The sequence below is a fragment of the Sceloporus occidentalis genome, unplaced genomic scaffold, assembly GCF_023333645.1.
Source record: "Sceloporus occidentalis isolate IW3139 unplaced genomic scaffold, rSceOcc1.0.p SCAF_46, whole genome shotgun sequence".
Lineage (NCBI taxonomy): Eukaryota > Metazoa > Chordata > Lepidosauria > Squamata > Phrynosomatidae > Sceloporus > Sceloporus occidentalis.
In genome coordinates this window covers 444,642-462,650 of record NW_028317026.1, presented here as the reverse complement: position 1 = coordinate 462,650, position 18,009 = coordinate 444,642, and the positions used below count along the sequence as shown (strand labels likewise).

The 18,009-nt window shown below is 41.3% G+C and overlaps 1 protein-coding gene across 1 annotated transcript in view; it reads left to right on the top strand.

Annotated features, from left to right (window-relative positions):
- The window catches only part of LOC149289300 (neuromedin-K receptor-like), a 70,682-nt gene that overhangs the window by 20,425 nt on the left and 32,248 nt on the right, over positions 1-18,009 (top strand). Inside the window, exons 2-3 of the mRNA XM_089490713.1 lie at positions 5,618-5,803; positions 6,613-6,763. Coding sequence (XP_089346839.1) covers positions 5,618-5,803; positions 6,613-6,763 — 337 coding nt within the window. The remainder of the gene's footprint in view (positions 1-5,617; positions 5,804-6,612; positions 6,764-18,009) is intronic.

Below are 18,009 nucleotides of genomic sequence, written 5' to 3'. Positions count from 1 at the left end.
AGGGCTAAGGGTTTCTTGCTGACTGGTCAATGTAGCTGTCTTTTCATCAACATTTACTATATTATCCTCTGTAGCTGTTGCCCCAGCATCTTGCTGGTATGCCACTACAGCTACAGGGGAAATATTCTGCCCCTCACACTGCCCACTCAGTGAACACACAAAAGGGATATCAAGATGTGAATTTTCCTCCCCCTCCTCCTTATCTCCAGACTGTACAGCTTTAGGGGTCTTAGGCACAGTGGAGAAACTACCCCTTTCCTGCTTCTTAACCTCCAGCACTTTAAGGGTTAAAGTAAGCATTTCCTCTGGAGCATTAAAACTGAGTTTTGGCTGTTGATTCACAGAAACATCACATTCCATATATCCCATGTTTTCCCTTTGAGAAAATTGATTAACAGGGATATCCGCAGACACCCCTCTATCGTGCATTCTTTCTCCTGCACCGAGATCTAAGTACTCGGGTGCTGTAGACACAGTTGGGCACACATCCCCAGTTCCCTTTAGTTTTCCAGGGATAATACCTTCAGGACATACAACTTCTGAAGACACGTTGACAGAAGTATCCCCAGCATGCCCGAATCCCTTGGCTACCTGATCACCCATAGTAACACTATGCTTTTCCGTATCAGGGGGCATTGAACCAGAAGAGCCACTACAGACTCCCTGTTCCTGAAACTCTGCCCCTCCAAAGGTCAAACCACACTTTTCCCCTAGAGCTTGCTCGCTAGGTGTGGTCCCTTGGTGCACATCCCCCTTCATCCCTTCAGGAGACAGGATCCTGGGTGCTAGTTCAGACAGGCATACCTCTACCTTCTGGGCTCCCTCCCAGCTACCCACTACTCCCAAAGTTTCAGACAGTACCTTAGGTTGGACAGGGCTCTCTACCAGCCCTCCAGGTTTGCAGGTTTCCTCAACTGGTGCATACTGGCAAACAAGTCGACCCAGATCCTTGCCCAGCAAAACATTAACAGGAATATCCTCGGATATCCCCACCTCCCGCAAACCCTTGCCCACACCCCAATCAAGGTACACACGTGCCACTGGCACTGCAGGGCGCACCCCGCCAATTCCATGGATGGACATGGTCTTCCCAGGGATATGATCCTCCAATGTTACCATCTCAGGCCGCACCAGAGTGCAAGCAGCCCTCGTATCCCTGAGTCCCATTGTCACACAGTCACCTGCAGTCACTCTTTGTAGGTTCTCATCTTCATTCCCCTGAAACCTGGAAACAAACAAGACAACTGGGTGTTCCCCAACTGTTACACACTGCAAATTGTCTCCTTGTGCCTCCTTTGGTCTAGCCACAAATAAAACAGGTGCAGCTCCCCCAGCTGTACCTCCATTTCCATTTGTCCATGGAGATGGTCTCTTAGAAGGGCAGGTGGCACTCAAGTGCCCAATCTGGTTACACTGATAACACCGGCGGGTATCCCCCTGGCCCGATGTGGCCCCTGCTCTGTTGGCTAGGAAAGGTGTTGGTGATAATCTCCCTGCTGGCTTAGGAGTTGGTGGCTGGTAGGCTGCTCCTTTCCAGGTAGATGGTCCTTGTGATGCTTGTACCCGCTTGGTTGTTGGAGTACGGTTGTTGGCATAATCGTCAGCCAGATCTGCCGCCTCTGCCGTGGTCTTAGGTTTTCTGTCCAGAATCCACTCTCGGGCCTCTGGACTTCGTGTCCTCAGTAACTGCTCTAAAATCATCAGATCCTCCAGGGCCTCATATGTAGTAACTTGTAGGCCTCCAGTCCATTGCCGGAAAATAGTCCGAAGCTGGCCCGCATATTCGGTGCAACTGTCCGATGTAGCTTGCTGCATCTCTCGAAACTTTTTTCTGTAGAATTCAGGGGTGAGGTTAAAACTTTTTAACAAGGCAGATTTTATGGCCTCATAGTCCTGATCAACTTCCATTGGTAAGGAAGCAAACACATCCAGGGCTTTCCCCTTCAGACGTGGGGTTAAATACTTTCCCCACTCTTCCTTGGGCAGCTGGTACTTCCGGCACACTTTCTCAAATCCTCTCAAAAACACATCCAAGTCAGTGTCCTTTTCCAGCATTGGAAAGTGTTCCAGGCGAGGTCGGTTAGCATATCCATCTCCGTTAACTATGCTTTGGGGAGACGGACTATATTGCTTTAACCGTAGAAGTTCCAGCTGGTACCTCCGCTCCGCTTCCCGTTCAGCAGCTGCCCGCTCCGCAGCTCTCTCAGCAGCCTCCCTCTCTCTCTCTCTTTCCGCAGCCTCCCTCTCTCTCTCTCTTTCCGCAGCCTCCCTCTCTCTCTCTCTTTCCGCAGCCTCCCTCTCTCTCTCTTTTTCCGCAGCCTCCCTCTCTCTCTCCTTGTACTGCAGAATCAGGTTGAACTTTAGCTGTGGATCCACGCTCCCCAGATCTTTTAGTGCCACTTGTAACTCAGAGTCCATTACACTCAAGGCGTTAACTTTATCAGGAAAACATCCTTGATCCACAGGCTCTTCCAAAATCACATCTGCTCCAATGGCCTGCTCTGCACAGAGTTTATCATATTCCAGGAGATCCAAAATCAGCTGCTCTTTGCTTTTGCCAAAAATTTGTATATTCCTATCTTGACAAACCAGCTCCAGAGATTCTTTTGGCTGTCGTCGATATGCCTCCATAATGCAGTATGGTAGAGAAAAATAAAAGGGAGAGGAACGAACTGTTTTGCACTGTATGTCTGTAATTAGGCACTGAGTAATGTCTTTGGGAAATTACACAAAACCCATGTAATTTCTTCTAGTACTAAAATCACCAAACCGGGCAATATAAATAGCACTAAAAAACTCTAGATATCCCACCTAGCTGCCGCCAAGTTTGTCACGGTCAGGACTACTTGCCAAGCCGTGACTGTGTGGAGGGCGTGGGCATGAAGGGGTTAATCGCACCAGGCCTCTGGATTTACTAACTTCACCCCTTAACAAGGCATAAGTTACACCAAATTAACCCCCAAATCCTGCCTGTATCCCCCCAGGTAGTCTGCCACCACTCACGATTTTGATACCGGATTCGTGAGAAATCCGAATTAGAACCTTTATCTCTATATATATATCAACCCACCCCGGGCAACTAACATATATATATATATATATATATATATATATATATCCTGTAAAACTTAATAACAATATGGTAACGTGTTATCCTCTCTTAGGGTTTGTGGATATCGATACTAGAGCCCAAAGACAGACTTGGATTATGAATATTTTAATAACAAAAAGACAAAGATTACACAGTGCCAGAATTACAAAAACAAGACATACAAAATAAAAGTTAAACAGCAAACAGTTCTTAAAAACAATGGGACTTAAACACAGGACCCTCACTCACGAGTTTCTCCAATAAGTAGGCCTGTGGGAACTCCTTAAGTCCAGATGGATTCTTACGATGTTGTTCCGATCAGAGTATATCATGGAGTTCTGCTTTGAGGTCGCTGCTTTGTCCCTAAATCAGACTTTTGCAAGCAAACGCCCCTCTGACCACATGACTGATTATATGACACCATCCCCAAGAATTGGGTCCCATCTTTGATGTGCCAATAAGTTATGGTGGGGTAAAGGTGATGGAAACCCCCCACTTAAGATAGGAATGGAATTCCTATAACTCAGGGTCCTTATCTGTTAGGCCATGAATCACCACAGGGGTCCTTTGGGAAGATGACACCTCTAGCCAGAACAGATACAGAGGGCATTCACAAAGAAACACATTAAATCAACCTCAGATTAACTCATTGAATGCTTAAACAAAGAAACTAACCACCTCTGCTGGGTTACCCTTCCATGCATCCACTACGTTATATGAGTTAATCATGACAGATGTATTCTGTAAAATAATGCGGCCATTGTCATATACACACACACACACACACACATATATATATATATATATATATATATATATATATATTACTCTTACTGTATGTGTAATGGCCACATTATTTTCATTTTTCATTTTCTCAAGGCACTTTGGTACCAACTGACTTTATTTTTAAGTGCTGGGGAGGAAAATGGTAAATAACATCAGGACACAAACTGAATTACCAGATATGTGTTTTGCAACCACTTGCCAGGTTCCATCAGGTAACCTTAGTCTGTTGTGTTTACACCCTGCACCTCAAAACAATAACATTGATTGAAAAACAAAATCAATAGCAGAGGGAAGTTTAGCATGTCTTTCTAGAGATGTGGTTCTCCCACTTTTCTTGATTTCTAATACACTAAGTATGAATTCATTATTGATACAATTTCACAAATTGTTACTGTTCTTTTAACTCAGAACCCTTATATTGTGATTATTGTTGAAAATCTTGAAAACTATCAGTGCATTATGTAGTAAATCCAGAATTAAATTGATATATCTTGTGAATACATCAGTTGTTATCTCCATATTCATGTATACAATGTAATTTTTTTCTGTGAGCTGAATACTTTTCATGGTAACAATTAACTAAGACTTTGGTAGTATTTTAGTATTTGAAGTTTTTTTCACAAAAGTGTGAGTCATAATGAGAGTAAATTTGATATCAATTGCTCAGGCATAACAACTTAGCTTGTCATATTTTGTTGGTGGCAAAGTTAAAAACAGGTTGAAACTTTACCTTAATAGCAAATGGACCAAACCCAGGGAAGGATAATCCTTGTCCAACTTAAGAGTACTTGACAACACATAATAGTTTTTTTGTGATGTGTCAGGGTCCGCGTACTGGACCCCGACGAAGTTACTCACCTGAGTACCCGCTATCCACGGGTACCAGATCCAGCTTCACTCCTCCACTTCCTCCTCTGCATCCAGCGTGACTGCTTCTAGGCGCGCACCCTCAACAAACTTTGTGTCCCCCAATGGAGACAGCGGGGAACTCGCTCGGATGATGCCACGCACCGAGGCAGGGTGTCCACCGAGCAGCAAGTGGAAAACCCAGCACTAAGCAGTGCTCAGTTATTGTGCCGAGTACTGCTGTTTCATTGTGAATTATATCTTCCTATATTCCCGTGTACCGAACCTGGACTCCTTTGGACTCGGCTGACCTCCTGAAACCTGACCTTGGCAACTAAACGTCTCTCTCTCTGATCTTTGTGCACCAACCTTGGCTGTTGTGTCTGGACTCTGCTAACCTCCTTGTTCCATACCCTGGCTACTAAATAGCTCTTTCTGATTCCTGTGCTCTGACTCTGGCTATCTCGTGTCCTGCATCCCTAGACATGGTAGACAAGATTCTCTTCCATTTCGGTTAGTTGGGTGTTATCGAGGTAACTTAGCTGACAAGACGAAACCTTGTCAGTCCTACCATATTTTTTAATTGATATTATTTATCTCAGCTTTAATGAAACTACATCTATGTCAATATAATAGGAAGCCACAGTGAGATCTTAAGTTCTGGTTTTGCTATAATTATCCTACTCTGTTGGCTGCCAAAGTGTGTCTGAGTATCATGATATTCTAACGGTTTGCTTTTTTTATCCTGTGAGCAATTAATGGATTAGAAATAAACTTTGGTACATGCTACTGAATTTTGATTACCTTCCACACTCAAAATATAGTCACACCCAAACAACTGGCACAAGTAATATACAATGTATATTTCTGAATTTTATTTTATTATTTTTATAGGTACATGGCTATTATTGATCCTTTGAAACCAAGATTATCTGCAACTTCAACAAAAGTAGTCATTGGAAGTATCTGGATATTTGCATTCCTGCTTGCTTTTCCTCAATGCCTCTATTCCAAGACCAAAGTAACACCAACCAGGACCCTTTGCTTGTTAGCATGGCCAGGATATGAAAAAAGAATCACGTATGTCTGTTTGTTTGTTCTCACTTACTGAATCACTTAAGCAGTCCTTTAAGTGATTAAATGTACTGTTCCACCTAGGGTGGCTCTTAAAATATCCCAATATAAATTCTGCATCATATATCTTCCCTAATACTCCCTGTCTCTTAAAAACTGTACTTAAATGTCTATGTGAACTAATACAGTTGCTAGAAACAGAGTCCTGATATCCTCCAAAGTGAAGCAGCAAAACTTTACAAGTCCTAATACATTATGTGATGAGGAGTGAGTGTTACTGAGTGAGGTGTTTTGTGTGATTTGTGTTATAGGTGTGATATGGGATAGACAGACCTTAAAGGTAACACCCCTTCTGTGACGGGTGAGTGAGATAGGCAGGCTAAGCAGTGAAGACAGACAAGATTTAGAGGCCTCGCTAATAAACAAGAAAATACATCAAAGCTGTATGTATTAAAAAGGAATTTGTTTGTTTAAGATACGATAGTAGTGCATGATATAAAAATCTAGGAAAGTTGGGGGAAAAAACATCCATGTGGAACAGCACCTTTAAATTAAACATACCATGTAACTTTTACAATCATAAAATTGATTAGTTCTCTTAATTTTAATATTATTAAGAACTAGTTTACCTATACAAAGTATACCCCAATTAATAATTTATTTGAGATGTGGAAATGAAAAAAAAAAACACTGTTCACATGAATTATTATGTGTATGTACAAAAACAGGTGTTTGTTAAGCATATATAGCATACTTTTTTTTTTTTTTTAACTGTATATGCGCTAGATGCTCATTTAATCTTTTGTATTTAACAGGTACCAAATTATTGTAGTTCTACTAGTATATTGCTTCCCGTTACTTGTCATGGCCATCACATACACCATTGTTGGAATTACACTGTGGGGAGGAGAAATACCCGGAGATACATCGGATAAATATCACGAACAGCTCAGAGCAAAAAGAAAGGTAAAGTGCATAATGCCTCATTAAGTCACTTCTTTTTTATTCAGTGATCCTTGTATAAAAATGGCAGAATGTAAAAGTATTGAAATATTATGTCTGATAATACAAAAACATCATATGCTTACTTCTTACTGTTGCTCTTCACTCGTTGAAACGGAACCTTTGCTTTCCCCTGCTGCCGGATTCCTGGCTAGCACCACATACTTCGAATACAGGCTCCAATTGCATTGTACCCTAGTGGCTGGGTTTAGAACAGGCAAATAGGTCATGAATTTGAATGAGCTTAATAAAACAATTAGATTACACTGTCCTATTAGGTTTCATAATAAAACATCCTGTTAAAATTAAATACATTTGTATTACATTATAAAATGTTTTAGCATGTTTGATACAAGATGTTGAAACATAATGATGGCAGTTGTAAATAAAAAAAAAGAGATGAGCTCATGAAACAAATGTGAAAGCGTGTTAAATGTCCAACCATCCTCACAAAATACCTTAGGTATTTTCCGAAATTACTCTAATAACTCTGGAAAGTTCTGTGTGACAGCAAGAGTCGAATAGAAGTCACAGGAAATTTCTCATAATAGAGTAAAATGAAGTGTAGAATTCCTCAGTGTTCTTTAATTTACGTTACTTTTGGTAACAAAAAATGACGCTAAGAGAAAAGCTGCCATCAGAAATTTTTGAGCATAAATTTCATTTTAGGGCCCAGGCTCCCTATATATGTCACATTAATCCCTCAAGAAAGTGATATATGCATGGTGATTGCTGTTCTATACAAAAGCCAGTTTCCCTGGCACCTACCTTAGACAAGGTCTCTTCCTACCCCTGCTGAGCAACAGGACATGACATCCCGACACTCTACGCATGAACGACAGACCAGTGAGCCTAACAGCTGAGGTGGGGAAACTGTTAATGGATAATATTCAGGGATACATTTTAATTTATAATATTGTTAATAAGAGTCAACATGGCTTTATAAAGGACAGATCATGTCAGACTAACCTAACTGCATTCTATGAAGAGGTGAGCTATAATATACACAAGGTTACTGTACAAATTAAAAGTGGTTTAGACAGCATATCTAGCACCTGGATTGAAAACTGGCTTAAATATACAGTTTAAAGGGTTGTTATTAATACAAATTCTGAAGTTCCTCAGGGCTCTGTCCTAAGCCCACCATTATTTCATGTTTTTATTAATGATCTTACAGCGAGTACTGAAAGCTATGTGTCAGTGTTTGCAGATGAAACAAAATTAGGTAAAGTAATAAAGTCTGAACTAGATGTTATTCCCCTGCATGGAGATTTTGTCATATTGAAAGAAAGGGACAATGCTAGCCACTCTGTGATGACCTCAGGACTTTACACAGGACTGTGTAAAGAGCAATTTGAATTGAAGAAAGGAATTTTCACTTTAAGCAACCCAAAAAACTATAAAGGTGTGGAATTCACTAATCACTGATGTTATGTTACCAAATTCAGTAGATGCATTTTTTAGCAACTAAGAATATACAGGGATATAATTGGTTGTAAGGAGATGATTAGATATAGATTGTTGATGAGAAGTCAGATTGCCATTTTGGAGTCAAGATTTTCTTCTTTTTGAGGCACAATTGCAATAGCACTTCAGCAGGGGAGGGCTGGCAGCCCAAGGCCTGGGGGTCAAGTCTAGTCAAATGGCCCATTGCGCCACCAAAGCGGCTGCGAGCGACATTGAAAGCGGCTGTCGTGCGGCAGTCACTCCACCGGCGCTTAATGAAATCAAAGCGGCCGGCGTGCACGCACCGCACAATGGCTGTGCCTCATCTCTTCATCCCACCCCTTTTAAGATGTGGGACAAAGAGCTGAGGCACAGCCATTGGGTCTGACTGCCGCATGATGCAGGGGCGTGCCGAGAGTATTTGGCACCTGTGGCATATACTGTATGTGGCACCCACACACACACTTTAAAACTGTATAGTTTCTATGGTTAGGCAAACATTGACAGGGGTACAGCATAACTATTATATACTGAGGCACACATTGACGTCAATGCGTGCCTATCACTATACATTGAGCCAGAGACTGACAATACTGCACTACAACCCCTATCACTATATACTAAGCCAAACATTGATGTGGTGTAGGCCTACCACGTCAGTGACTGGCTTAGTATATAGTAGGGATGCACCGAAATGAAAATTCTGGACCTAAACTGAAAATTCAGCATTCACTTGGCCAAAACCAAAAAAACAAAACCAAAAAACTTTAAAATACTTTATTAAAAGTAACTCACCAAAATTAGACTAAAAAAAAATCAACAACAATATTAATTAATTTATATATATATATATATATATATATATATATATAATTAACAGCAATCACAATCCTATCATCCTATCATGCCCAGGTTCTAGCATGTGCTGGCTGACTTAGCATGATAGGAGTGTGATTACTGTTTGCAATATATATATATATATATATATATAATTATTCTGTCCAATAAAAGTGTTGTTAACACACCAAAGTTGGACCCCAAAAAAATTTGATAACAGCAATCACACTCCTATCATGCCTAGGCAGCCAGTATATGCTGGAATCTGGGCATGAAAGGAATGTGATTACAGCCTCCCTATGCCATGCTATCACCCAACACTTACACATCCATGCTATCTGAAACCCTCATTCACAAACATTCAGCATAACACCCATCACTCTCACACACTATCCACTCTCCCTGAATCTTGTCCTACCTTTCTTCTGTCACTGTCACTTTTCCTCCTCCTCTTCGTTCTTCCTTTCTTCTGTGTCCTGTCCTTCCGGTGCGGAAGATGGTGGGCGTGGCTTCAAATCCCGGCGCACAGCCACAGTTGCCACGCGGGCACCCCTCAGATGAGTGGCAGCCGGGGCGGGCCGCCCCCCGCCAGGTACGCTACCGGCACGACGGGCGCATTCAATCCAGCCGCAAACTAAGCGGCTGCGTTGAATATCCGTCTGCCGGCCATCTGGCCGGCCCACCGGCCAGGATTCAGGGCAGCCTGGTGGGCAATTGCCCCCCTGCCCAGCCCGCCCCTGCGCTTCAGTGTGGGTTTTTTGTCTTCTTCTGGTTTTATTTAGCGGACTTGTTTTTTAAAAACAACATTACTTTGTTACTACAGATACTACGGAGGCTTTTCCATTATGCCGTCATACAGCTCTACTGGGTCTAATGGTTGCCCTGGTGACAAAATCCAGTCTTTTATTTTACTGTTTTATTATTTGCCATTACGTAGCATGACCTTAAAAAATTATTGATGCTTTGTGTCCTTCACCATGATTTCATAGGATATTTATAATTCCACTTTAACGTTGTTCATGCAAAATAATTTATTAACCTTTTTTTCAAGCAGATTATATAATTATTTTCAAACTCTCCAGTTGGACAGTTTAAATCACAGCCTTTTGGCTTATCATGAATCTACGGTATATTATATTTAATGCTTAAATTTAGCTGCATACTTATTATTCTTCTTATCTAAGACATACATTTTTGTTATTATAATTCTTTTTAACTTGGTAATTTTAAAGAGCAACGTCTTACACAGACCAGATCAGACCTTAGAAATAATACTTTCAAGATATTATTTAAAAAATAATGCAATCAAAATTTTACTAAGGTAGATCACTTCCTTCTATGTAAAGCTATCTCATTAAATTGAAAGATGGACATTTGAACACACTGTAAAAACTGAAAAGGTTTTTGTCTTTTCAGAAAGACAAAATGTACTCATTAGATAGGCCATACAATTAATGGTAATATTTCAAATGGTACGTTTTTGAACTTTTAGATGTCTGTGATACCTTTTAGAGGGCCAATGTGCAAGGTAAAGGATGTAGTTTCATGGTCTCCTTGGTGAATTCATTATCACATCTGAAGAAAGGAGAGATTTCTGAGGTCTTGATAGTTCGTGTGGCCACCACCACACCACTCTTATTGACCCACTAATTTTATTACAAAATCTTCTCCAACCAATACGTCAATAAACATACATTGTAGTAAAAAAAAAGTATCTCATTATTTTATTACAGGGCTATAGCATCTTTGGGACATGTGTCCCAGGTGCAGCAAGCTGTATGCGTGTGAAACTGTAACTCATCTTGTTTTTAATCCCTGATATATTAGTGAGAGAACATACCATTGGTACACTGCAGCAGTAGCAGACCTCTTTCTCTATGGTCCAACTATTCTTGTCACTGATTAGCTACTTGAAGATGTCAATCAGTACCAGTATTCTTAACTCGCATGGGAACAAAATCTCACTTTTACCCTACACACCCTTTACACAAAAATAAGTATATGTATATAAAGTGGAAATCCATATTATTTTATGCCTTGAAATGGCTCACTCTGTATGCTGAAGAAAAAGTATATCTTCTTCCATCATTAACCACTACTGTTGTATTTACTAGGAAGCTTTTAGCGGCAAATTCTTTAAAAGCATTTTAAGGAGTACATTCGTTTTTTTGTTGACCTCATCATTTACAGGGTTCCAAAGCATCCATTTTCATGAACAGAGCTGTACAAATCTTCTTATGATTTTTATCTCTAGGGTAATACAAATACATGTGCAATACAGTACAAAGCATAAATGGTGTCATCGAAAATTGTAGGAAAAGTACGAAGGTGAAATATAAGTAGCACCACACACCTACATGTGGGTTAACGCATCTGCTAAATAAGCAAGTTATCATACAAGTTTGCATTTTTTTAATATTAATACAATATACATAAAAATATAAAATGTCCTTTCCATATTACCATAAATGAAAATATTTTCCAAAGTCCTTTGAAAAATATGAACCCTTAAAACAATAAAAATCATTATAAGTTTTGAGGTTGAATATTTACAGATTAATCCATAGAGTTCCTGTCACCTAAACTGCAAGCAGATGTATAGATCACAGTGAACTGTGACACTCAGGAAGCACCATTTGCAAACATCCTCCACATGGAAATGTTGCAAATTAAGGACACGTAATTAAAGTATGCTTTTTTTCCCTCTTAACTAATGTAGTGCAACACATTTGTTAACATAGCCTCTTCTGTAATTGCATAGATTGACTTCTATGCTATAGAAACCTTGTTGGCACTCTCTTTTTCTCACACTCTTTCATGCTCTCAGACTCATTTCTGCACCTCTCTTTCTCGAAGAATCCATCTGCATTCTGACTTCTTTTAGTACTAAAATCAAATGGGCAGCACACCTCACGGGGATAGTCCCTTACGCATTCCTCCAATCTCAGATGAGGGTGTGCATTAAGGCTCTGCCCTTTTGCAGAAGCAAGAATGGGAGACACTTTTTAATGCAGTAGATCTAGCCATTTCTCTTCCAGACTTATACTGCTTCATATCACGGACGGCTGAACAAAGGTTCCTACAGTCATTCCAAATCGACCTAGGCAATCTCCTTTTCTCCTACTGCGAGAATGCTTTATTGCCCACAACCACCTTCTTAATGGCTTCTTTCAGAACCTTACCAAACAAGATATTACCTTCCAAAGGAATGGTACATGGGGTGTCAACCTTGGGTGAGGATGACCATTGGAATCTTCCTCGCTCACAGACATAGTTTGGATATCTGTCCTTTGTTAAACACCTTAATTCTGTCATGGACTAGAAAAGAGGTGCGCTGCGCTGCACCTTAAGGCTGGCAAAATATTTGTCAGATACAGATGAAGAAGGAGGCTAAACTGAGATTCTCAAAATTAATCTGATAGCATTAACCCCTTAAGGACCAGGCTGTGTTTTACCTTTTGTACCATTGGGACCGAGGCTGTTTTAACACTTTTGCGGTGTTCGTGTTTAGATGTAATTTTCTCTTCACTCATGTAGTGAACCCACACAAATTATATGTTGTTTTTTTCAGGACAAGAAGGGCTTTCTTCAGATACCATTTTTTTTAATCATATTATCTAATTTCCCATAAAAAAAATAATAAAATATGATGAAAAATGTAAAAAAAACCCACATTTTCTGACTTTTACCCCAAAAATCTTTTACTCATCCAAAAAAGCTAATGAAAAAACCTACTAAATATATTCTACTATTTGTCCTGAGTTTAGAAATACCCAATGTTTTTATGTTTTTTTGCTTTTTTCTGCACGTTATGGAGCATTAAGTACAGGTAGCGTTTTGATATTTCAAAACCATTTTTTCCAAATCTGGTAATTCTTCCCCCCATGTGCCATTTCAGGTATCTTTGAAGCCGGCCAATGCAATTTACCCCATCAAATCATATATTTTTGAAAACTAGACACCCCAAGGTATTTCAAATGCTAGTATTTTAACCCTTTCCATGCATTAGATTCTACCACCAGCCTTTGCCACACTTTGTGTTAGTATTTTTTTGGTATTTTTTTTTACACAAATTGTACTTTGGGTATACATTTATAGCTCCAGGTATATGTCACAATCAAACAACACCCTAATATGTGTTCAACAACATCTCTCGAGTACAGTGATACCACCCATGCATGGGTTTGACTGCTGTTTGGGGTTAAAAGGCCACATTTGGGAAGTGCGCTTTTTTTCCCCTATTTTGGTCAGTCTGTGCCTATGCCCTATCTTTGAGCCTTGCCACTACAATTTACCTCATAAAACCATATATTTTTGAAAACTAGACACCCCAAGGTACTTAAAATGGTAGTATTTAACCATTTCCATGCATCAGATTCTACCACCAGCCTTTGCCACACTTTGTGGTAGTATTTTTTTTTTTTTTTTCACACAAATTGTACTTTGGGTATAAATTTATAGCTCCAGGTATACGTCACTATCAAACAACACCCTAATATGTGTTTAGGAACATCTCCCGAGTTCAGTCATACCCCACATGTATGGGTTTGTCTGGTGTTTGAGGTTAAAATGCCACATTTTGGAAGTGCGCTTTTTTTCCCATTTCGGTCAGTCTGTGCCTATGCCCTATCTTTGAGCCCGGCCACTCCAATTTACCCCATCAAACCATTCATTTTTTTAAATTAGACACCCCTTGGGTATTTGAAATGCTTTTATTTACATTTTTCCACGTCAGGATTTTTGGGAAGATACAGCGCTAATTTTAGCACTTGCTCATAATAATAAACTTTATTTTTTTATTTTATTTATTTTACTCTTTTTGAACTTTTTTTTTTACATTTTGCTGGAACTGGATAGTTCCTCTAAAGCATAATAATTTTTACGTTACCATGTTTTTTTTAAGCTTTTTTTTTTTCCTTTTTTTTTTATTTTTTTAAAAAATATTTTACTAATCACATAGTGATTAGAAAGCTGGGCTCCATTGACTTGTATGGTTGAATGCAGTACCTGTATTGAACCTGCAAGTGGAGCCAGAGTTCTCTAGAGGGTCTGGAGACTGTCTAGTAAACTTTTTCAACTTTATTATTTTTTTTCCCGGGCCACCGCCATCTTGCGGATGGTGAAGACTGCGTGTCACAGTCCATCAAGAGGTAAGTGTTTGGTGTCGCTGGATGCCTCCTGATCGAGGCATTCCAGCGACACCATTGAAGTTTAGGAGGTGATCGTTGATCGCCTCCTAAACGCTTTTAAAATGGGCATCCGGGGAGGGGCCAGACATGGCCCATCATGCCGATCTCGGTGTTGCTGAATGCCTCGACATCGAGGCATTACAGCAACACCGTTTAAGCTTAGAAAGTGATCGTTGATCACTTTCTAAGCTTGTTTAAGTCTGATGACGTGTCAGGCACGTCATAGGTCGTTAAGTGACCGTTTTGCATGACGTGCCTGACCCGGCAATGGACGTTAAGGGGTTAATGAAATGATCAATGTGCTTTGCATCCAAAAGTTCATGACTCTCAACATCCTCCACAGAAGAAAGAGGTGTAGCCAGTCTCTTCGAATCTTCTGAATCCAATATGAAATGAATGTCCCTTTCCTGGAAACCATGTGTAGGAGGGGCAACTGCTTGAGATAAGCAATCTGTGTGTAGCAATGTTATACAAGCAACCTGCAGAGGGTGCTAGAGAGTTCAGTGTGAGTTGTAGTAACTGTGGTTTGGAGCTAACCAGCTCAGCATGGCAGTTGTATGTTATGAAGCTATGCAAAATAAAGAAGCCTGTTTTACCCTTAACTGAGAGTGCATCAATCTATGCATAGGAGGGATCAAAACACTGTGCAACTCTGTTCTATTGTATGTGCATCACAGGCAATATAACGGGGCTGTTTGTCCTTTTTCTTCCTGCTGGTGCTTTGATTCTGGGCTAGGGCTAAAGAACATGGCCCAAACTATGATTAAGCCTCACAGTTAAAACATGTGAGACTTCTCTCCATTGGCTTCATTATTATTTTTTTCAATGAACTTCATATTTTTATATTAATTGGACTACTGTGGATTCATCAGTTGGAGTATGGAGATGCATTAATTGCTCACACTTATTTCTTCATTGCTCACACTTATTTCTTCATTGCTATGGCCCAAATTATACCCAGAGAAAGCACTCATTGAAAAATAAAAAATTTCTTACCTATAGACTATTTACTAGAGCAAACAATACATTTTCCAATTTCATTGCTAAAATTATCATTAATGGAACTTAGGGATACTTAGTTTTTGCAACAGTTAATTAACTGTGTAACAGACTACAATAAAAAAGGTGTTTGTCCAGCTGATAAAAAGGCCAACAAGAAGCTAAATGTGTATGTCCTGTATGTACAGTACATAGACTATCTCACTTATACTCAATTGTCATTTTCAGCAGGATCACCTCTTCTTCTCAACATTTGCCAGACTTTTGTGCATATGTAAAATTGCAGTTAAAACTGGGATTAAAAACAACCAAATATGGATAAAGTTTACCATACATCTAATTTTTCCCAGAATTCATAAGGTAGAATAATATGGCTTCTGGCTGGATAAAATAAGTGATGAAAGAGTTTACAGTTTGCTTCATACATTAAGTGAAGTTCTGTAGTCTAACCTAAAAAAAACTATATTCCACAGAGTTTAAAAATAGGACATCTATGTATCAAAAGTATTTTTGCATCATCACATACAGGTCTCAAGAAATGGAAAATTTTAAACCTAAACAAATACATCTTATTGCTAGCATGCATTGGGTTTGTTTGCATAATATTTTTGGCTTATTTAAAAATGAAATTACATTATGTGCTACTTGAAAACCAAATCATACAATGTTTTCCTATGTGTTAATATGTATGCACAGTATGCTTCAAAAAACTCAATTCCTGGCACATCTACATACCGGAGGTAGGGAATTGCTTTCATCAGTTCACAGACTCAGTAGTAACACGCCACTTAAGATGTAGATGAAAGACAAGCCCTGGATATTAAGAGTAAGGGCTGCTTGACTGGGCTTGTATTAACAATAAGCATGCTGGACAGGATTTAGGGGTCATCTAGGGGACACCCTATGGGGTTCCTTGTCCTGTGGGGTGGGGTTTTGGGGTGTCAATTTAGGGGACCCTCTTTTCTCGCCTCTGGTCAGATACTATCTACCAACGTTATATAGCAGTGACCTGTTATAAAGCTGTGAATCCAATCATCAATTCGGATCTGCATACCTTAATTATGGCTGATCAGGACGTAGATGATATGCTGGCTGCCATCAGGGCTGCTGCTGTGGCCAATGGTGGTTCGTGGCTGCAAGAGAAATTGGCTTCATTAGTTCCAGAGATGCAGGCTGGCCCTTCCGCTTCAGCTGGGGCCCGCAGGAGTAGGCCCCCTTCCAGGCTCAGCCCGGAGGTTGCCAGGAGGCCCACCAGGAGACCCAGAGCTTCTGCTTCTTCCGGGACCAGTGGGGCATCACATGCGGGCGGCACATCCCGGAGGTCTTCTGCCAACCGGGTGAATTCTGCAAAATCGGCTCCTGTCCTTCCCTCCCCGTCGGAACCCGTGGTCGCGCACGATTCTGAGGACGACAGCTCCGCCGACGCTATTCCACCTATCCCTTTGAGGTCTGCATCCTCCAGGTGTGTTTCTCCTCCGTCCGTTTCCCGTTCTCGGCATCCTCTTCCCTCTGTGGTGGTCCCTGCTCCCGGCAGCACATCTCCATTCAATATGGCCGCCGCCATGCCTCGTTCATCACGTGGCGGACAGAGGTAGTCGTGGGCTGTGACGTCATCTCGGCGCCGGGTTGCAGATACTGGGAGCGGCCATCTTGTTGGAGTCTTCCGGGATTTGCCTGCTGTTTCTCTCTCACGTAGGGACCGTGCAGCGATTTCTTCACCTGATGCAGCTGAGGATCAACAGGATTCATCTCAGCAAGGGTCCGGATGGTCTCCTTTGCTGTTCCCTGACGACATTTCCGCTCCGGATGCCTCGGCTGCTGCAGAACCTCTTCGACCGTCTGGAATGGCTCCCCTGCAACCCAGCAGTTCTGGTGAGCATGTTCAGAATTCCGGTCCTATTGCACCACACCCTCCTACACATACTTCTTTGCCTTTTGCTGTTGGGGGTCTTACTCCAGCTTCTTGCGCTGCGCCCCCCCCCTTTGCTCCAGGTGCCTAATTTGCCCTTTTTAGATTTGTTTGCGGGTTTTCGGTCGTTCTTGCAGCAATGTGAGGATAGGGTCAGGGCTGGTAACCCTTGCCCACAAGCGGTTTGGAGTGGATATTCTCCTCAGCCCGCTGGTATTTTGCCTGGCCCTTTGGGTACCGTTGTCGGTTCGGTACCTGTTCGCCGTCGCCGCAGGCGGTGGAAAAAGCTACGGACAAAAGTTCCGATAAGGCTGAACGGGTTGGTGATTCTGCGCGTGGGGAAGTTTATGTGTGCTTCGAGGGTCCGCTTGGGGCACACCTTAAACAGGAGGTGAGGGAGCGTATATGGAAGGGCGAGTATATTGAGATTTTTTCCCTTCTTCCCTTGGAGAAATTTAATTTGGACAGGGGCTCCAAGGGAGACGAGAGGAAGAAGGAAGAGGAAGAAAAGAGGCATTATGGCCTCATTCCTCATACTTTTACCAACTGGTTGCAAGCCTTTGCCATTTTGGCGAGCGTCATTGGCGAGAAGAACCCTGAGCATTGCTCGGGGTTATTTTGCTATATGGATAGCATAGGTGAAGCTTACTGGGTGTATGGAGGTATGGCGTGGCTGCGTTACGACGAGCAGTTCCGGCAGCATATGTCAGTCCGTAAGAATATTCGTTGGGACCACAAGGACATTGCCTTGTGGCTCTGGGTTACTGCTCTGGCCAGGTCTTCTAGTACACCCTTTCCAGGGGCTGCCGGGGGTGCTTTGGCGGCCGCAT